The sequence below is a fragment of the Panthera pardus genome, unplaced genomic scaffold (genome assembly GCF_024362965.1).
Source record: "Panthera pardus isolate Hobbes unplaced genomic scaffold, ASM2436296v1 HiC_scaffold_12, whole genome shotgun sequence".
NCBI classification, from domain to species: domain Eukaryota; kingdom Metazoa; phylum Chordata; class Mammalia; order Carnivora; family Felidae; genus Panthera; species Panthera pardus.
In genome coordinates, this window is record NW_026526677.1 from 111,853,036 (window position 1) to 111,872,348 (window position 19,313).

Sequence of the window (19,313 nt, forward strand, 5' to 3'; positions counted from 1 at the left end):
CCAAGAATGAGTGGTTACAAAGGTAAGTCAGAGATTTGGAGTCCGCAGCTGGGCTTTCAGACTCTACGGTGTCCGTAAATTCAGAGTCAGGGAAGAGCAACAGGAAAGAAAACACTAGATTCTGGGGAAAAATGTGTCCATCCCTGAAAGCAAACCTACTTCCCAGAAGCACAGCCAGGAGCTGCAGGATGGACAGAGGATGCCGTGGCTCAACTTCCCCAAATGCTATAGACTGAATGTCTGTGTCCTTCCCAGAATCGTAGGTTGAGAAGCTGAGGCCCAAAGGGTTGATGGTTTTGGGAGGTGAGGTCTTGGAAGCTGACTAGGTCATGAGGGGCAGAACTGAACAGAATTAGGCTCCAGAGAGCTCCTTTCCCACCACATGGGGACACGGCCAGAAGTCAGCAGCCTGAGACCCAGGGAGGGGCCAGCACCACAACCCCAATAGGGTGCTGGGGCCCTGATCCCAGACTTGTAGCCTCTAGAGCTGGGGGAAGCAAACCCCTGTGGTTCATCAGCCATCAGTCTATGCTGTTCTCTTCCAGCCAGAATGGACTGAATACGATGCCAAAGCAGAAGTTACGTTTCCCCATCACACTTGCTGATTCCTAATGAATGGGCAAGTCTGCACTGTGTGAGTTTCACTGTATACAGCTTTTCCCACTGGTTCCTGGCTCTCTGAGCCCCCTCTCTTCCTACTCCGACCTTCTCCAAGTGCAAGTGAAAGAAATTTCCCGAAGATACACTCCCCGATGCAGTCTAAGTTTCAGAGAACTGACTGTCTCTTGAAGCAGAGGGGGGAGGAAAACAAAACAGGATGCGAATGCGTGAACAGTGGCTATTTCTCAACACATGTACACACCCTGCTAAAAGGAAGGTGGAAAATGCTTTCGGTTTCATACCACCGAGGCTGACAGGAAAAAGCCATGGCCGGTAAGTCGTGCACTGTCTTAAAAGGACAGCTCTTGGGGAAAAACAGTTTTGGCTTTTACTTCTAGGAATGTTCAGGTGATCAGAATTGAGGGCGAGGGCACAGAGGCAGGGGGGAGGGCACAGGGGGAAAGGAGAGGGGTTCCAGAGAATTCCACAGCCTGCAGAAAGGAAAGGCAAGGGCCAGAAGGGAGCTGGGGCTTTACTGGTATCCTGTGGTTTTGCAATCCTAACTGAATTCGAAGGGCCACAGTCTGGTAGAAGGTGAGGGATGGGCCTGGGGTGGGCACCACAGGGAATGGGAGAACAGAGCGCTGCCTCTTTATCTTCCTGTGCAGGGTTGAGTAAACACGGGGCATGTCAGGACCATGCCGGGTTTCCAGATAGGAATGGGAGGGAGCCAGTGTGATTTCAGGCCGTCCAGGGAGCACGTACGGGCAAGGCCCAGGGAGCACTGACGGGTGTGCATGGCTGGAGGATTCCTGCACTGTTTGGAGGGGGCGTCCTACTGATTCAACCCAAAGTAGGCTACCCCTTGCTGCTGACACGAGAGGCGGGCAGCCCGTTTTTGTGACTTGACGAACCCTTGTTCTCCTACCAGACAAGGATCTGAAGGGCAAGAGGAAGCAGTTCATCAACTCAGTCAGCATGGGGACGGTCAACGGCTTGCTGGATGAACTCTTTGAGAAAAATGTGCTGAACCAGGAGGAGATGGAGAGAGTGAAATGTGAAAACGCTACAGTTATGGATAAGGCCCGAGCGCTGATCGACAGCGTCCTGCGAAAAGGGCCACGGGCGTGCCAGATCGTTATCTGTCACATCTGTGAGGAAGACACCCACCTTGCAGAGACGCTGGGGCTCTCCTCAAGTAAGAGTCAATGACTCAGACCGAAGTTCATGTAGGCCCTGTGTCTGTGCCTGACACTGGGTTTCTTCCCTGCTCGTGTTAGTTTGCGGACAACTTCCTGGTTTCTGGCTTCGGGGCCCCATTTCTCTATCAGTGGCTCTATTCTGTGTCTCCTCTTTCTTTTTTGTTCCTGGCCTCAGTAGCCTTCTTTGGATCGAAGCTCATTCCCCATCCGGAATATGTGGCAGCTGATTTGTTGAAGTTCATGAGAGCAGCCTGAAAAGTTTCATGTTGTATTCTCCAGCTACCCTGGCAAGGCATTTAATCAGCCAAGGTCTCTCTCTCTCTGTCTGTCTCTCTCTCTCTCTCTCTCTCTCGTTAAAGTCCAGGGAACATAGTCATGTGACATAAGAACTTCAGGTCTGTAATCAAATTCACTTTGTAACCCCTCTCCAAAACTGTGCTCTCCAGGAGGAATAAAATGTATTTCGGTGATGGTGAAGCCCTCAGAGAATAAATTCAGCGCTTACAGAAAAGTGAAGATTTTAAGTGGACTCTGTCTTCTAGTTACCCCCTCCCACCTTCTTCGAAGTAAGACTGTCCACTAGTGTGGGACCCGGCTGCAGACCATTCTGTGAGCCTCCCCAAACCCCCACCTCCAGTCCTTCTGAGGGCCTAATCCTGGGCTCAGACATCTGAGCAGCCCCTCCTGTGCTCACTTAGTCCCTCCCCACAGCAAACACAGGAGATCCAGGGGAGTCCAGCCCCTGGTCTCTCTTGCACATGCCAAAGCCATTTAGAAAGAGAAGATGTTCTTTGAAAATGAGAAGCCTCTTTCTCCTGGGGCTTGGGGGAAGCCTATGCCTGCTGAGTGACCCAGCAAGCATTTACCAATGAGTAATGAACTTCTCATTTATCTTTCAGTAACTCTTTCATTTAACATATCCCCCAAATTAGACACAACCAACAAATAACAATAAGGGCCCAGAATACTTTTAGAATAGCCAAAGCCTTCATCCTTGACCCATTCCTTCCCATCCACAGTTCATGGACCCTAGAGGCACTTGTATAACCCATTGTGACTCCCCATGTGTGGGGTGTGCCTCTCAAGTTGTCCCATGGTGCCTCCTCAGTGAGGGGTATAGGGCTTTGTCTCTCCCTCATCTCTCTGCCAATCTTTTTAGGCCCATAGAACATGACAATTAGATGTAATTTTCGGATGCACTCTAATGGGAGAGATCCTTCTAAGAGAAATTTCTTGGTCATAAGAAGACCGACTTTCTATTACCATAAAAGGCCTCCTCCAGAAAATGCTCTTGAAGTTACTGATGGTTAATTTACTCCAGCAGTCTAGATGGGTGGGATAGCCAAGCGTGCTACCTTGGGCTTGAAGTTTTATGGGGTTCCCTGCAGCTGTCCTCCATTCACAGCAGGGAAATGGACCACCGTTTGTAGATGGAAATCTGGTCTCCAATAGGTACCATGAAAAAAAGAGTTGGGAGTATTTCTCAATTGTCAGCTTATGCCAATTCTTAAACTTTTCGGAATAAGCTTCTCGGGTGGGTGTTGTTCTACTGAGATCCTTATAAAACCTTAAACAAATTTCAATTAAATTCTTATCTTTAAAATTGACAATCAAAAAAGTTACCGAAGAGGATTTACTAATATGTTGAGTGATTTTATGCGACCGAATACTGCAACTGAGGTGGTGGTTAGGGATCCTGGCACCTGTGTTATCGTGCAGTGCCCTATGTGGCATACTTGATTAAGAGTCTATGCATGATAACAAAGACAGGTTTGCACTCATAGCCTGGCTTGGCCACTCTCTTGTTCTGTGATACTTGGGAAACTGACTTTACACTGACTGAGGGGCGACCAGGAGGTCACCTCGTCCTGATTTTCTGCTGTGGTACGTCTTGGCAAAGTTAAGTGTCCACGAGAAGATGCCTGTCCTTTTTAGGTATCTCTAAAGCCCGGCCCGGCTCTGCATTAGACACTCCTTGCACACACCTGGTAGGCAGTAGGGGTCACCCCAGGAGCCACCGTGAAACTTATAAAGTAAGAGACCTCTTGATGCTACATCTGATTCTGTCTTTCATCGTAGAAAGCAGAAAGAGCCACGTTCAGAGACTCATCTGTTCTGCCACGAAGGTGTATAGGCTTTTGCTTCTCGGTGGTGGGTGTGGTTCTCAGCTAGTTGCATCTTGAACAGGCCTGCAGGAGGTACTTTCAAAGGGGAGCCTCCATCACATTGGCCAAGATTCCTGAGACATGAGAAGTGACTATTTTAATGTCCTTAATCTTTCCTCAGGCCCACAATCTGGAAATTCTCAGAACACCACGGACTCTGAAGTAGCGTTTCCTCCTCTTCCAGGTACTGGTATTTCCAAAGCAAGAACATCGAACTGCATCTTTCCTGATGTTAACTATATACAGGTTCATGGGATGACCTCAGGGTGAGAGGGCAATGGGTAATTCTCATGAACTGATCTGATGCCTTTTCCTTTTCTTAATCCATGTGCTTTAGCAGAGGCCATCCCCGTAGCTTTACTAACATGTTTATGCTCACAAGTTCTAAACCTGTGTCCCAAACCTGATTACCCACTTGAACACCACACTCCCCTGTTCTAGTGCCTACTGAAATATGCTCTCATGGCTCCCTCAGACAGCTGTTATCTCTCTGCGCCCCGAGCCTAACTGGTCATCCTTCCCCCCGCCCTGCTTCCCCTCCAGTTTCCTCTGTCCTGATTAATGACACCACTGTCACCCAGTCATTCACACCAGAAACCTGAAATCATCTTCAGTTCTTTCTTTCTCCTCACTTCCGACACTCAAGAAGCGGCCAAGGTTACTGGTTCCTCTCTCAAATCCAGACCCTGCTCTCTGCTTTTATTTCTACTACTCTTTTTCAGAACCCCTATTCCTATAGTGGCCTAGGATTCTTCAGCCATTTACTATACTTTTCTTGTCTTTTAAAAAAAAAAAAAAGGAAAGAAAGGAAAAAATAAAAATAAATCCATCCTTCCCCCAGGTCCCCCCATTGGACTTTAAGCTTTATGAGGAATTTGGAAGTGTCTCACTTCTTCATAGGTACAATGCCATCACAGTAGCTGACTCAGGATGCATGCAGTAAATGTTAGTTAAAATACTATTTTACTGACTCATTTCATCACAATTGCTAGTATACCATGTCATTAAAAAGATATTTGACAGATGCCAATTGTGTCAGAGATCTTGCTCTAGGTAACGAACAGGACAAACAAAGCTCCTGCTTTTAATGATCTTATGAAAGTACATGAAATATGAAAGATAGGTATTTAGGAATTTCCACCATCAGATTAAAGCTAGCCGAAAATTTTGGGATGGAAATGACACTACATTTACCCCTTTCGGCAAAGATGGGATAGAACGCTATCCCACACAGTAGCAAATTAATCTACCATACTGAAAGATGAGTCATCAGATTATTTTCAATTAAGAATTCTTTTTGAGACAAGATCTTAGAACATTAGAACTCTAGATGCATTCGCTCATTTATTCATTAATTTATACATTCGGGAGGCATATGCAGGTTTGTCAGTATCTGAAGCACAAAGATGTGGGAATGAGATGTGGATTCAAAGACATGGTGCTTTTACCAAGGAAACTACATACAGAGGAAAGAAAAGATAGTAAATTCTAGTGGAAACAAATTTACAGCTGTAGGTAACAGCATGGACTTTCCTTGGAGCAGATATTACAAATGGGCCATCACCATCACTGTGAGAAAGAGAAATGTAAAAGCAGTAGGTGGCTGGGAAGTTAGCGTTAGGCCCAGTGTCAAAGAGGAGAGATGAGAAGCCCCTCCCCTCATCTTAGGTGGTGATGAGCCATTAAATACTAGCCCGTGGGCCCAGTGTGAATTTGATGCGCTGAGAGAACTCAACAGGTACAGTGCAAGAGTACAGGTAGTTTATGGGGTAGATGGTGAAATAGTCAGAAGGCATTTTCAGGGTTATTTCCCATAATGGAGAACCTTCTAGAGACAGAGCAAGACTCTAAGTTGTGCCCATAGTTGAAGGGGTCTTTGTATTTCCTACAGAGGACAAACACGACAAAAACCCATTTAAGATTTTGGAATCTGTGGGCAAAGAGCTCCTTACTGGCGTTTTGCAAGACTTGGTGGAGAAAGATGTCCTGAAATTGGAGGAAGCAGAAAAGAAAAAATTTCATGATGCCAAACCTGGAGACAAGCCCCGGGTCTTTCTGAACTCAGTGCGTCAGAAACCCAAGGAGGCAGGTCAAGCCATTGTCCAAACTTTCCTTAATATGGACAAGCATTCTACCAGTTTAGAAGGTAAACTGAAGTCACTTACAATGGGCATCTCAAATTTTCTGGAGTCTAGTCACGTCCAAAGCCCCTCCAGGGTCCTCTATAATCTTGCCATCCTTCATTACTAGAATGCGGTTTTCACTAAACCTGTCGTTGTCCTTTTGGAGGCCATCCTGTCTTTTGCTGGCAGGGATCCAATCCCCAATGAGCTAAGAAGCCCAGTCTTTACATGTACGTTGCTCTCAGAAAGAGGTACTTGTGGACACTTTGCAGTGAGGGATATTTGACCTTGAACCCAGGTCCTGTCACTGTAGACACTCTGTGATTTCATTCAAGCTTCTTTCCCTCCCTGGGCACCAGTCTCAGCATCTCTGAAATGGTGACAATTTTGGTAACCTCTGTGCTAAGACAGTCACTCTTCTCCAGGGTTCCCTTCTGATTACACAGGATTATAATCCACCAAGTCTCTTCACCCAGAGCATAAGTGTTTTCTTCACAAGTGAGTAATCGCTCTCAGCAGAGTGCCAGCCACAGAGCAGGCACGTAATTAATACAGGATGAATACAACAAATGAAGAATGTGCAGGCAACAAATGTTACTTATCATAATTATGATTTTGCTTCTGATATTTAGACCTTTCTAGGGCTCACTCATTTCTGCAAGTTACAAAATAGGATCAGGAGAACACCTATAACGTGTCCAATCTATTAGGACATTTTAAAACTTCTGATCTACATTGAATTATATTACTAGAGCCCAAATCTCGCCGGGTCCAAGGTCACTAGTGGCACACTTAATTTACGACAGTGTTTAACCTGAACTCTCAGTCCTGCATACCAGAGCTTATCAATATACTAATAAAAAATAAACAATAATTAACAAACGATAACAGAAATTGTAGAGACTTCACTATAGCAAATGAGTTTTTTCAAAGAGTCCTTTCTGGAGGTGGGGCGCCCCTGACCAGCAGGACTCACACGCCCGTCTGATGGACGTCCAACGTGGTGGCCTGGGCCGTGTCCTCATTAATATTTAAATTGGACCCTCGGCAGGTTTATTACTTTCCCTTAAATCTGACATGGAATGGAGACAATGTGGATTTAAAAAAAATCAGAGATAATTCAGCAAATGGGAATCAAAACTGAAGTCACGGGAGCTTCAAAATAATTTTAGTAACTCCAGGCATCACAATGCACATTAAATGGAAAATACATCAGGCCGTCAGCCGAATCCATGGCAGGTGGGAGGCAGGCACAGGGGTTCCATGGGATCCCTCTGCACACGGAGCCTCCAGAGAGATCCCAGAATGCAGGCAGGTGGGGAAGCTGGGCGAGCTGGCCTTCTGTAGGACATAAAGACCTTGGCCAGGCCTTCTGGACATTGGCCAAGACTTCTGGACATGGATAGGGTTCTGAGGGTTCCTAGCATGGTACTGAGGGGAGTGGGGAGAGGAGGAATCCAAGCTACTAGTTCATTTCGTGTAACAAGCTCACACTTGGGCAGGCTAACGTGCCACACACTGGTTATTCCTACAAAAAAATAACTACTTGGGTTCCTACCTCCCAAAGGGATGGCTTTGTCATACCTGGTACCAGACCCTCTCTTTTTGTATCAGTTTAAGGGGTTCTTGGAGCATTTCATTAGGTAACAGATAAGACAAACACATTGAAATTTTTATCTCAACTCGTAATTCTCTCATTTGTTTCCACTGTGCTGCTAGGTGAGTAGAACTCCCTTTGGGAAGCAGGCTGCACTATAATATTTATTATGTGGTATTGAATGGATTCATCTCCATGCCAACCTTACCATTAAATATGAGATGGAAATCCTATCTATTCCCAGTTTCATCTGCAAACACAGTATCTATTTGTAGATACATAATGGTCATTAGGAGCCAACATTTGTTAAGTTAGAGTGTTCCCCAAAGCTGGACACAATCTGGAAAGCAAGAACTCTTTTGATGAGAAAACGTACTCTGACCAGAGACTATCCCAGGACCCTATATGTCCTCCCACTGGCAGAATCTTCTAGAATACAAAGGAAGAGCATGTGTCACTGTTCAAAAAAGATTCAGAAAGCTGGGTTTCCTTAAAGACTTGTAATCTGCTGCCTCTCCAGGTTTTTAGCATTTAGAAAGACATTTATCAGAAAAATATTATTTAAAAACTAATGGAAACAAATGAGTGAAATAGAAAAAAAAAGTGTAGAATATAAACAACTGAAAATTTTATACAGGGTAACATTGCTTTTCTCATTTAAATAAAAGAAAATCAGAGGTGTTCTTCGTTCATGTAAGTGAACACAAAGGTTTACCCATTTCATAGACAAAATCCTTCCTTTTCAAATAGCTCTTGGCAAACTTCTAAATTCTGTTTATGAATTCTTCTTCCTCTTTTCTCTGGGGTGCGGGGAGCTCTGGACTTTCCAAGTGTCTTGCACAATCTCCGTCAAGTGAGGCCAAGCGGGGTCTGAGAGCACTACATTTCTCCAGGGAGTGGGTCAGGATGAGCCGGAGACAAACTTCTCCACAAGGGAGGAGGGATTTCCTCACATTTTTAAACCTGGTTGAAAACTGAGCGCGAGTTACTCAGCAACCTGGCGGCAAGTGTCACCAGAGCACAGTAGAGTCTCTGGACACAGCCCTAGAGTTACTACACAGCAGTGACCCTCTACATAGCTGACCTCACAACTTGGCGACAAGTCACCGAAGCCTGTCTCCTCTGGAAAGGTCAAGAGTCTGGGCCAAGTGACAGCTGGATGGTACACACTTCAAGATCCCATTACGTGTCTGGGGTGTATTGCATGAAAAAAGAACGGGCTCAAAACTGCACACCGTCCCACAGGACGGCCACTAGCCATACCTGGCTTGGGTGCCTGACTCCTCGCTGGTAACACGTGCCGAAAGGGTGATATTTTGGACATATCATGTTAAAATGTAGTGCTAATGTTAGTACTAATGCCAATTAATATTAATTAATGTCATCTGTTTCTTTTTAGTTTTTTTTTTTAAATGGACATTATAAAATTTTGAATTGCACAGGTGGCCCAATTACATTTCTAATGGCTAGCCCTCCAATAAATATTAGCTCAATATGTTCTTGCTCGGAGACGATAGAAAGTCTACTTGGATGAGTGAGGACCCTACAGTAAAACCACTAGAAAAATCAAACTGTTTCTGCTGAAGGTGGAAAGGCTCCATTTGACCCCAAATCATCAAGGCGCTTTCTTCAGAATTAGCAGAATCTACTATTGCAATTTCAGGTGGATCTTCTTTCTCTACTAAAAATCCCCCCCTTCTTTCCTAGTCAAAATACATCTCCTCACACTAGAGGTTAGATATAGTCACAACCCTTACGTGTTAAAAAATCTTCTGCCCATAGTTTCCCTTCTCTGTCAGTTTCTGAAGTGGTAACTGGGTCACAAAGGCAGATCTCATAATTTATGTCATGTGATGTATCCTGCAGCTAGCGTGAATAACATGCCTGGGCCGGCTGAGCCAGAAGAATCTGTAGATGCTCTCAAGCTTTGTCCTCGTGAAAACTTCGTGAAACTGTGTAAACAGAGGGCTGAAGAGGTGCTGTGCTCGTCCGTGAAATAGAGAATAAGAGAGAAACAACTGTTTTCACGAAATACACGGTTTCTTAAAGCACTACCTGCAAAGTTTGGGGAGTGGGGGCAGTGGTCATCTTACCCATAGATGCTTTGGGCAAGGAGGAAATCATGGGGCCTCACATAGACTCTAATTCTCTTTCAACCCCATGATAAAATATACATTTCTCACTTTGTTCATCTATTTGTTCTAGTATCTATTTGTGATTTATGACAATTTTAGGTGTAGTCATGGATGCAAAATATGTATAAGAGAATATGGCCAAGTAATAATTGTTTGCATTCTAGTGAAAATCCTAGATATAATGCATATTTTTAAAATATAATTGAAGCCTGCATAGCACTGTATGTTGCTATGTTTTCAAAAACCAGTACCAGAATAATAATGTTACCAAAGGCAAAGGATCACTGATGCAATCGTTTTTAGCCGGGGCCACTGGCAGGTGTCTCCCGGCTTTGACAAAAATTGATCTGAATCTTGAATTCTAAGAAAGATGAGACCGGGCAGAGAAGAGAGAGGAAGAGACAGTAGGAAGTATTCAAGGGCCCTCGAGATTCCTGAGTAACCATCGCAGATATATACTGGGTCCTGTTCCAGGCTCTTAAAAGATCATTTTACTTCCAATTTGTAATTCTTTCCATTGTCAACTCAATCCACTGTAAAGAGTTAAGAAGGCAGGTTCTTCTGGTTCAGGGGTTGGGACAGCTACATGAGCCCTTAGCACGTAACAGGGACTGGTGGGTGAGGCTTTCAAAGGAGAGGGAGACAAACTGAACTCACTGCAAATCCATTTCTGGCAGATCTACCCAATAAAGGAGAGAAAGGATCGTACTCGTCTGGCTCTCATCATATGCAATACGACGTTCGATCATCTTTCTCTCAGGAAGGGGGCTGACCTTGACGTTGCAGGGATGAGGAGGCTGCTTACAGACCTTGGCTATAGTGTGCACGTAAAGGAGGAACTCACTGCTAAGGTAGGGACCCCTAACTTGCCCCAAACAAGTACGTCTTCAACATTCATACTGCTACTAACACATTAGTGTTACCATATTAGGCAAATGTTTTGACAACCTTAAGCCGTGTGTGTGTGTGTGTGTATTTATAAAATGGAAGTACGAGAAAGTAAAATCTATGCCTCTTTTGAGCTCTAACTGTCGTCAGTTCCATAAATGAACAAAGTGATTGGCATGTTCCAAAGTGGGATGATTAGGACTTGGCCCCAACACTGCCCAGAAAACTCTAGAGTAACGAGCGTTTAGCAAGAATGTACTTGCCACGAATGTACTGAGTCCCAACTGTGTCCCAGGGGTTATTCCTGGCACTGGGTACAGGTCTGTGAATGACACAGGAAGCTCCCACCTGCCACAATCCAGGTGCACTTAGCGAGAATAATCAATCTGTAAGCAAAACAGAAAATTTCAGGGTGTCTCTAGAAGAGCGAAAAGAGTCAAAAGCAAGTGAAAAGGAAACATGAGAGCAAACTGGTGAGTGGGGAGCAAGAACGTTGGACGGGGTGGTCGAGAGAAACCTCTCTGAGGAGATAACAGAGAACGAGGCACACCAGTGCTTGGAACAAGACAGGTCCAGAAAGGCGTGGATGAAATACGTTCCCAGTGACAAGTCTGAACGGAATGGGAAAGCTGGCACAGGAGCACCACAGAAAGACTATGGTGACCGCAGCCCAGGAGAGGAGGAGGCAGGGCGAGAGAGGGTGTTCGTACATCCACGGTTCAATTTCATTCTAAGCACCGTGGGATGGGTTTTACAAGGGAAGCTGTGTGATGCCTTTATGACACAAAACTCTGATCAGGTAATGAGAGAAAAGACAGAGATGGAAAGGAAAAACTACATAAGGGACGGGAGGCGAGTGCAACATGTATCCAGAGGATGGTTTACATAGTGTCCTCAGGAGCAGAAAGTTCCACCCAATGCTCCATGATAGGAAGATGGGGCAGCCACCAGGAGAAGGCACAGCACGTGGAATGCCACGGATGCTTCTTAACACTGTGCATGAGGAGTAGGAGGTCAGGCTAATTGAAATGCTTGTCCCTGTCAAAGTGAGACTTGGAGGTCTTTTTCAGGACATGGAATCAGAGCTGAGGGCATTTGCTGCCCGTCCAGAGCACAAGTCCTCAGACAGCACATTCCTGGTGTTCATGTCTCATGGCATCCTGAGTGGAATCTGTGGGACGAAGTACAGTGCTGAAGGAGACCCAGATGTATTGGCTTATGACACCATCTTCCAGATTTTCAACAACCGCAACTGCCTTAGTCTAAAGGACAAGCCCAAGGTCATCATCGTCCAGGCCTGCAGAGGTGGTGAGTTCTGAGATGAAGCTGTTTGCAGAGAACTGTGATGTGTACTTTTTTTCTAGAGGAAACGATTGTAGACCCAATTCAGGCCACAGAAACCAAACTGAACTATTAGGAGAGTCCACCTAGGGGGCTGGTAGCACGGGAATGTGCCCTGTCAACTGACACATCTCTACTTGACTTAATCCAGGGTCTTTTAGGTTTTGTGGAGTGGCATTTGGGGGGATAAAAAGGAAACAAAAATTATTTAGCGAAAAATCTAAGTCTGCTCTCTGAAATGATGCAAGTGAGGCTTTAACTCCTTTGTTGGTCTTAGCAAATGGGTTCTTCCAGTTTTATGACATTCTCACCATTAGTGGGCACATTGCTCAACAACACGAGAGAAAGGCAGAGTGGTGTGTGTGTGTGTGTGTGTGTGTGTCTGAAACTGGTTAGAATAAATATTTAACAAGAAAGAGGTGGGTAATTGGACCAGACATACTCGGAGCTGTACAGTGTGAAGCAAGTCGATGTCTCCACAGAAAATTTGGGGGAACTGTTGGTCAGTGACTCTCCAGCGGCCCCAATGGACAGCACTACACAGATGGGTAGCAGCCTTTCACAGGTGGGTGACAACCTAGAGGACGACGCCGTTTACAGGGTCCACGTGGAGAAGGACTTCATCGCTTTCTGCTCCTCAACCCCACGTACGTGTCCTTCTGTTGCAGACAGGGATTGGGGGGCCTGAGGCCAGCTCTGAGTGATTCTAGAAAATCAAGACAGGCTCTGTGCAACAATGACCTGAAGCAAATTTTAAGGGTTGATGTCTTTTATGTTTTGTCTTGTCTGTTCTATGGGGATAAAGATTCTTTTATCCCCCATACGTTCTAAAATTGTGCTTTTATTATAAGTGCAATGCTTTATAGTCAAAGGCACACCAAACATTAAAACAACCTAATGGAAGGAACCCCCCTGACCATAAGCCATTTTAACATAAATGATGGATTCAGTTTTCTATTGAATCCAGTCAACATTTTGAGAAGAGTTTTTATGGATCCTGGGACTGGCTGCCCTTTTCCAGGGATCCAGGGCAAGCCTTGCCTCTGTATTTCCCATTTGATACTTTCTGTCGGTATGCCATCACACACCCCAGCAAGGGATTTGGATGCCCTGTTAGAGGAGTACAAAATGGTACTAGGGGGCTTATTAGACCCTACTAATAGAACAGTGTAGAATTCTTGAGCTCAACATAATTACCTGAAGAAGCCTGACATTTGAGTGCTTTTAATTTGCAAATTTTTATTTTTCATCTTTTTTTTTTTTTTTTAAATTTTTTTTTCAACGTTTTTTTATTTATTTGTGGGACAGAGAGAGACAGAGCATGAACGGGGGAGGGACAGAGAGAGAGGGAGACACAGAATCGGAAACAGGCTCCAGGCTCTGAGCCATCAGCCCAGAGCCTGACGCGGGGCTCGAACTCACGGACCGTGAGATCGTGACCTGGCTGAAGTCGGACGCTTAACCGACTGCGCCACCCAGGCGCCCCTCATCTTTTTTAACCCGTTTATGGAATCATAATTGACATACAAAATACTATGCATATATAGTGTATATGATGTAATGAGTTTGGAGATAAGTATGTATCTGTGAAATCATCACCACAATCTATGCCATGAACATATCGATCCCCTCCAAGAGTTTCCTTTGGGTCTGTTCATCTATTTTATTTGCTATATTGTGAAAGGAGAGTATGAAATCTGTGAAGAGCCACCTGTGTAAACACGGGGACATTCTTGAATCCATTTGAGCTTCTATTGTTGCCTCTGTTTTAAAATGTGATAATTCCAGTTAGCTCTCAAGCAGATGAACACAGGGCATGTAATAAAAAGTCAGTCAGTCCTAACAATACAGTGCCATCTCCCACAATTCTGATGAGCTGCCCCATTAGGTCAATCTCTACTAGCTTTTGGTGTGTTGGTTTGTTTCCCCTCTGTGGAAAAGGGTTATAAGTGCTTCTCCTCAACATGTCGAGAGAATTACCACGCTATGCTTTAGAAACAAATGTAAGCAACCTAAGGGCGAAGGCCACAGCCCAAGGGTGACCGCTTCCTGTCTCCTTAGATCATGTGTCTTGGAGAGACGTGAACAAGGGATCTCTCTTCATTACACAACTCATCACGTGCTTCCAAAAGTATTCATGGTGCTCTCATCTGGAGGAAGTATTTCGGAAGGTAAGCTTGTCTCTCCTCTTCTAGTCACGTGTTGCTTAGGAGGGCTTTGTTATTATCTGCCTTTCAGGGGACAGTGGCAGAAATGTCAGGCAAACACAAGTAGAGTGGCACCTGGTTTTTGTCATCTAGGTGTTTAAAACCTGATGCAGAAAAAAAATATCAATGTGTAGAAGCAGGAGATCAAAATATATTAAACAATAATAGAAAATATAAGCTTGTCTCTCATGGGATTTAAGTTCTTACATTTCAAAGAGTGGGAGGTATTTAGATTAATTTTCATTGTTTAATTTATTAAATAAATAGGGTTGGGTGGCATACTTGGTGGTGGGTTCTATCCTGGCAACAAGGGGGCGAACGAGACATATGTGACATAAGGCTGTGGAGCATTTACACTCTTGTAAGAGGGATGATTGCTGGGATAGGATCCGTAAAGACAAAGACTGAGGACATGTGAAAGAGAAGACAGGAGAAGACGTTCTTTGAATGGAGTGGTCCAGAAGGGAAGACGTGATATTCCTTCCCCAGCTCAGGACATACTTGGGTCCTCCTTCTTCTAGTTTATTTCCCTCTGTAGCTCCCGCAAGCATGCATGCCTTCAGGGTATGCGTTTATTTGTTTCTTTTTCAACTGCATTCACTCACTCAAATGAGACCTTAATGAAGGCAGGGATTTGCCAAACACCTCAACATTCAGGCACATAGGAATTAATATTCATTGAGTGAATAAATGCATGAATAATAAATATATGCTCCTCCCCTCTCTTTTAGGGAGAAAGGGATTGGTATTAAGAACATGGAAAAGTGTGTTGTGTTTCCATTCAAAAACACAGAGGACAGGTACACTCTTATGGAAAAAGAAGGCTACACCATTAGTAAATTGGAGAAGACTGCAGTGTGACATGAGTCAGGGTCTGTGTAAGAACTTAGCAAGTTGACAAACAGGATTTATACACTGCACTTTGAAGGGCATCTCTAGGAAAAGACTAGCACTAGTCGATCTAGGTTAAGTAGGATCTCATTGATCAGTCCGTGTCAAAAGACTTCAGGTCAGGTTGGTGGAGGGGATGTGAAAGTTGTTCATTGTTCCAGACTTAAGAACAAAATCCTGGGATTTGAGTCTCATTAAATTGAGGAGTTAGCCCTGGTGGATGTAGAACGTAGAGAATTCTCGAAACCGAGTTCTCACGAACAGACCCCAAAGGAAAATTGGTCATTAGACCTATAGATCAGAAAACAGGAAATGGAAGTTTGAAAGGCCTTGGATTAGATATAAAGTATGTGAGACAAAGAGCTATTGTGACAGAGGGTGTCACTTTTAAGAGGGAAGGCAGCAGTGGCAGGAAATTAGACTATCCATGGGACCAGCCTCATCAGTCCTGGGAGCACCCTGCATGCCCAGAATTTTCGGGCTCGAGGTGGAAAATCTTTTCTGAGAATTCGTAAGAGGTAGGCCTCACCTAGCACCTCTTTTTGGTTTTAGGTACAACAGTCATTTGAAAAACCAAATGTTAGAGCCCAGATGCCCACCATTGAACGACTATCCATGACAAGATACTTCTATCTCTTCCCTGGCAATTGAAAATAGTAAGTATCAAGAGCTGTTGGCAGGTGAAGTGAATGGGAGAGTAATACGGGTGGTGAGGTCCAGTGACCCATGGCAGCTGACAGCTGAGACGGTCACAGTAGTGTGCCTTGTTGATGTAGTCTGGCGATCAGTTGCTGTTTTTTACTGTACTTAATGTGCATCTGGCCCCTACCTCAACCTCCACAATCCATCCATCCATCCATCAGTCAATCAGTGAGAGAAGCCAAAGCAAGACAGGAAGTAATAACCTACGAAGGACACACGGTAGCAGCTATTAACATAGAAATGTGCTCACGCTTCCATTATTACTCATACTCATCTCTCATTCTCTACCTGCCCTCCCCTCCCTCACGCTCAGTCACCACACAGTGCCTCAGATCCTGAAAACACAGAACACAGAGGAGCTGACCATGGAGAAAGCAGGACTTTGGTCCTCTGAGGGCATGCACTCCCTCACTACTTTGAGCTATCATCATCACATAGTATGAAATCTATCCGGGACTGTAAAGCTTGTGGTGAGGCCAACTCTGGTTCTCCAGCTGTTCTCACAGTGTGGATCTCAGAACACTCAGAGTGTGGTCTCAGATCTGCAAATACTACTCAAGTATCAAAACCCCTTCAAGCACCCATCTCAACATATTATTATTATTATTATTATTATTATTAGGCAAACTACTTTAGAATGGGTACATCAAGGTTAGACCCAACAATTATTTTACTCCCTCATAGCAGCTTTATATCATTCTACATTATAAACAATTCTTAGTATCCCTCTCAGACACATAATTTAAATTATATTTTATCATAACGTTTATCTCAGTAGTTTAAATATTTACCCATACTCTGGTTTCTGACAATTTGGTTCCATAATTGCACAGATATCTCAGTATAATAGCTTTTAAGGCCTAATTAGTTCAGTAGAACCACATTTGGGGATTGAATTATTGATGTGATGCATTTCTCAAGCAGTTACTATGTTCCGGGTTCTGTTCCAGTTGCTTGTAACCTACCAGTAAGCAAAATAAATGGAGTCTTTGCTCTGAGAAAGCTCATACTCTAGGGAGTGGAAACAGACTCTAAATACACAAGGAAATATATCCTATGTCAGAGAGGGATAAGAGCTAAGAAGAAAGATAAAGGAGACTAAAGAGACACAAGAAGGTGGATGCTGCAGTGCTATCTATAGATTAATCAGACAAAGTTTCTTTGAAGTGATAAAATGGTAAAATCAGAACAAAGAATGGACAGACTGGGGAGGGAACCTTGTGGTATCATGGGCACGGGGAAAAGTGTCCTAGCTCAGGGAATAGCAAGTACAAACACCCTAAGGCAGAAATGCAATTAACATGTCTGAAGAACTGCAAAACGATGGTAGACTGGAGGCAGATGAGATTGGGGAAAATGGCTGAAACAACCTAAGAAAAGCAGTGGGGAGCCTGATCACAAGGACCTTGGTGGTCACATGGTAAATGTTTTACATATTTTATGCCCAGTGAGATGGACAATATTTCAAGTGCTTTGCACAGAGAAATGATGTAATTTCATAACAGATTTGGCAAAGATCACACTGAGTATTTTTAGCAGACAGATTATAAGGGTCACAAATATAAACCAAAGGAAGTGGCAAAAAGTACCCAGAAGAGGATGAAAAAAGAATCATAATAAGGGATGGACTAAAGGCCTCTGGGGATTACTATCGTGACCTTCTGTTCTTTTTCTCTCCTTCAGGCAATCATGGGCAGTCCAGCCCTTCTTGACCAACTTGGAAAAGTACCTTAGCTAGCACAACACACTCATTTAACGTTTGGTATCTCAATAAAAATGAAAACAACTAAACTGTGCCCTGTAAATCCTCCAAAAGAGAATACAATTTCAATTAAAATGGTGGCTGGTTGGAAATGAAGTGTAAGAAGCAAGCTGGGTTTTCCAGCTTAATGACTCCTATAGTGTCTGCATGTCACTGGGTGAAGACAGCTGGCCATGACTTTGGCCCTCAGTACAAGGTGAAAGGAGATGGTGCCCATCTGGAGACCAACACTGTAAATTAGCTCCCCATTTGTACACTCTCAAACCCTGGATCTATATGATGATGTAGAACAAATTTTCTAATTCATTACTTAATCAACATGATCTGTTGGGCTCATTTTTTTTTCCTCAGTAAACTATTATGATTTCAGCAAATTAATCCCATATATCTTTCTTCCCATAAGTTAATTTTCTTGTTATTGTTTTCCTCAGACTCTGCATGTTCCACATTTCAGAAAAATTTTATTCCTTGCAAGCTCTTGGCTATTGAGATCAGTTGGGCTTTGATTCAAGACGGTAAAAAGTCAGTGTATTTGTAGAGAAATACAAATATAATTGCATAAATGGCAGTAAAGTGAAAGGGGGGTGTTAGTAATGGAAAAGACAACATCCACAGTTCTGGAGGGATGAATGTTGGTAGAGGAATTTGGGCAACATGGCCATCAGAACTACTATGGAAGGAGATGTACCACTTCTGCTATGCGTACAGAGAATGCTGGACAGATATTTTAACACATGGCTGAACTAAATTTAAAAAAATAAAAGGATGCTCTAGATATCAAATGTAACTATAATAGTTAAATTTATACAGATCAATTGTATGTCAGGATTAATGTAAAGATTTTGATTATTGTGAGGGATTTTTGTATATAAGCAACTAATTTAATCATAACAACAGCCCTGTAATTATCAACATCCCTGTTTTACAGACAGTGAAACAAAACAACATAGAGCTTAACTGACTTGTCCAAAGTCACAGTCAGCACGTGGCCACAACAAGATAGGAGTGCCCAGACTCACTCTGGAATCAGAATTATTAACCATTGTGCTGTGTTGCCTCTTCAAAGCAAGGAGAGACTAGAATAGCAGGGATTCTGAACCACAGGGGTTAAGTGAATTTTGAATTGCAAGGGTTAACTAATGTTACAAAGATTAATGATGTTTTTATTTCTGGACTTGGCCTACCTATGTAGAAACATGAGCCACATCACAAACATCCAAAGACACATATTATATACACCTCATTCTCTGGCTACTGAGTGTTAATATTAGAAATCCACTAGCAGAAAGACTGCCTCACATCTCAACTCAAAATTGAAATATATAAATCAATCAGTCAATAAATGCACATACATAATTCATATACATATACAAGTGTAGATGTACAACACATAAAAAACAAGGAAGAAAAACATATGAACGAAGCATTCAACTTGAGAAGTCAGAAGAATAGTAAACCAATACATAAAAAGAAGTAAGCAAATAATAAAGATTAAAAAGAAATCACGAATAAAATGGTAAGGAAACAAAGGACTGAGCAGGTCATTAAAGCAAACGCTGGCCCTTTAACAGGACGAATCAAATCACAGACATTCAGCAAGACTGAAAATGAAAAAACAGAATTAGCACAAAGACAGTGTCAGAAATACAAAGGTACAATAAATACAGACAAAAATATACAGAAAAAAAACAGAGAATATC

General features: G+C 43.5%; 1 protein-coding gene and 1 long non-coding RNA gene across 4 annotated transcripts in view; one reads left to right on the forward strand and one right to left on the reverse strand.

Annotated features, from left to right (window-relative positions):
• Positions 1-19,313, reverse strand: part of LOC109258468 (uncharacterized) — a 681,144-nt gene that overhangs the window by 155,671 nt on the left and 506,160 nt on the right. The window lies entirely within an intron of this gene.
• LOC109258467 (caspase-1) lies at positions 800-17,987 on the forward strand. Of its 3 annotated transcripts, XM_019435282.2 has the most exons (11): positions 801-933; positions 1,532-1,798; positions 4,089-4,151; positions 5,859-6,113; positions 9,554-9,663; positions 10,500-10,673; positions 11,781-12,018; positions 12,534-12,698; positions 14,113-14,222; positions 15,702-15,805; positions 17,535-17,987. In XM_019435282.2, the coding sequence occupies exons 1-10, from the start codon at positions 927-929 to the stop codon at positions 15,798-15,800; spliced, it is 1,488 nt and encodes a 495-aa protein (XP_019290827.1). In that variant the 5' UTR covers positions 801-926; the 3' UTR covers positions 15,801-15,805; positions 17,535-17,987. The 3 variants fall into 3 exon arrangements, with proteins under 3 accessions (XP_019290828.1, XP_019290827.1, XP_019290829.1); XM_019435283.2 differs by lacking the exon at positions 12,534-12,698 and having other exon boundaries at positions 800-933; XM_019435284.2 differs by lacking the exon at positions 5,859-6,113 and having other exon boundaries at positions 802-933.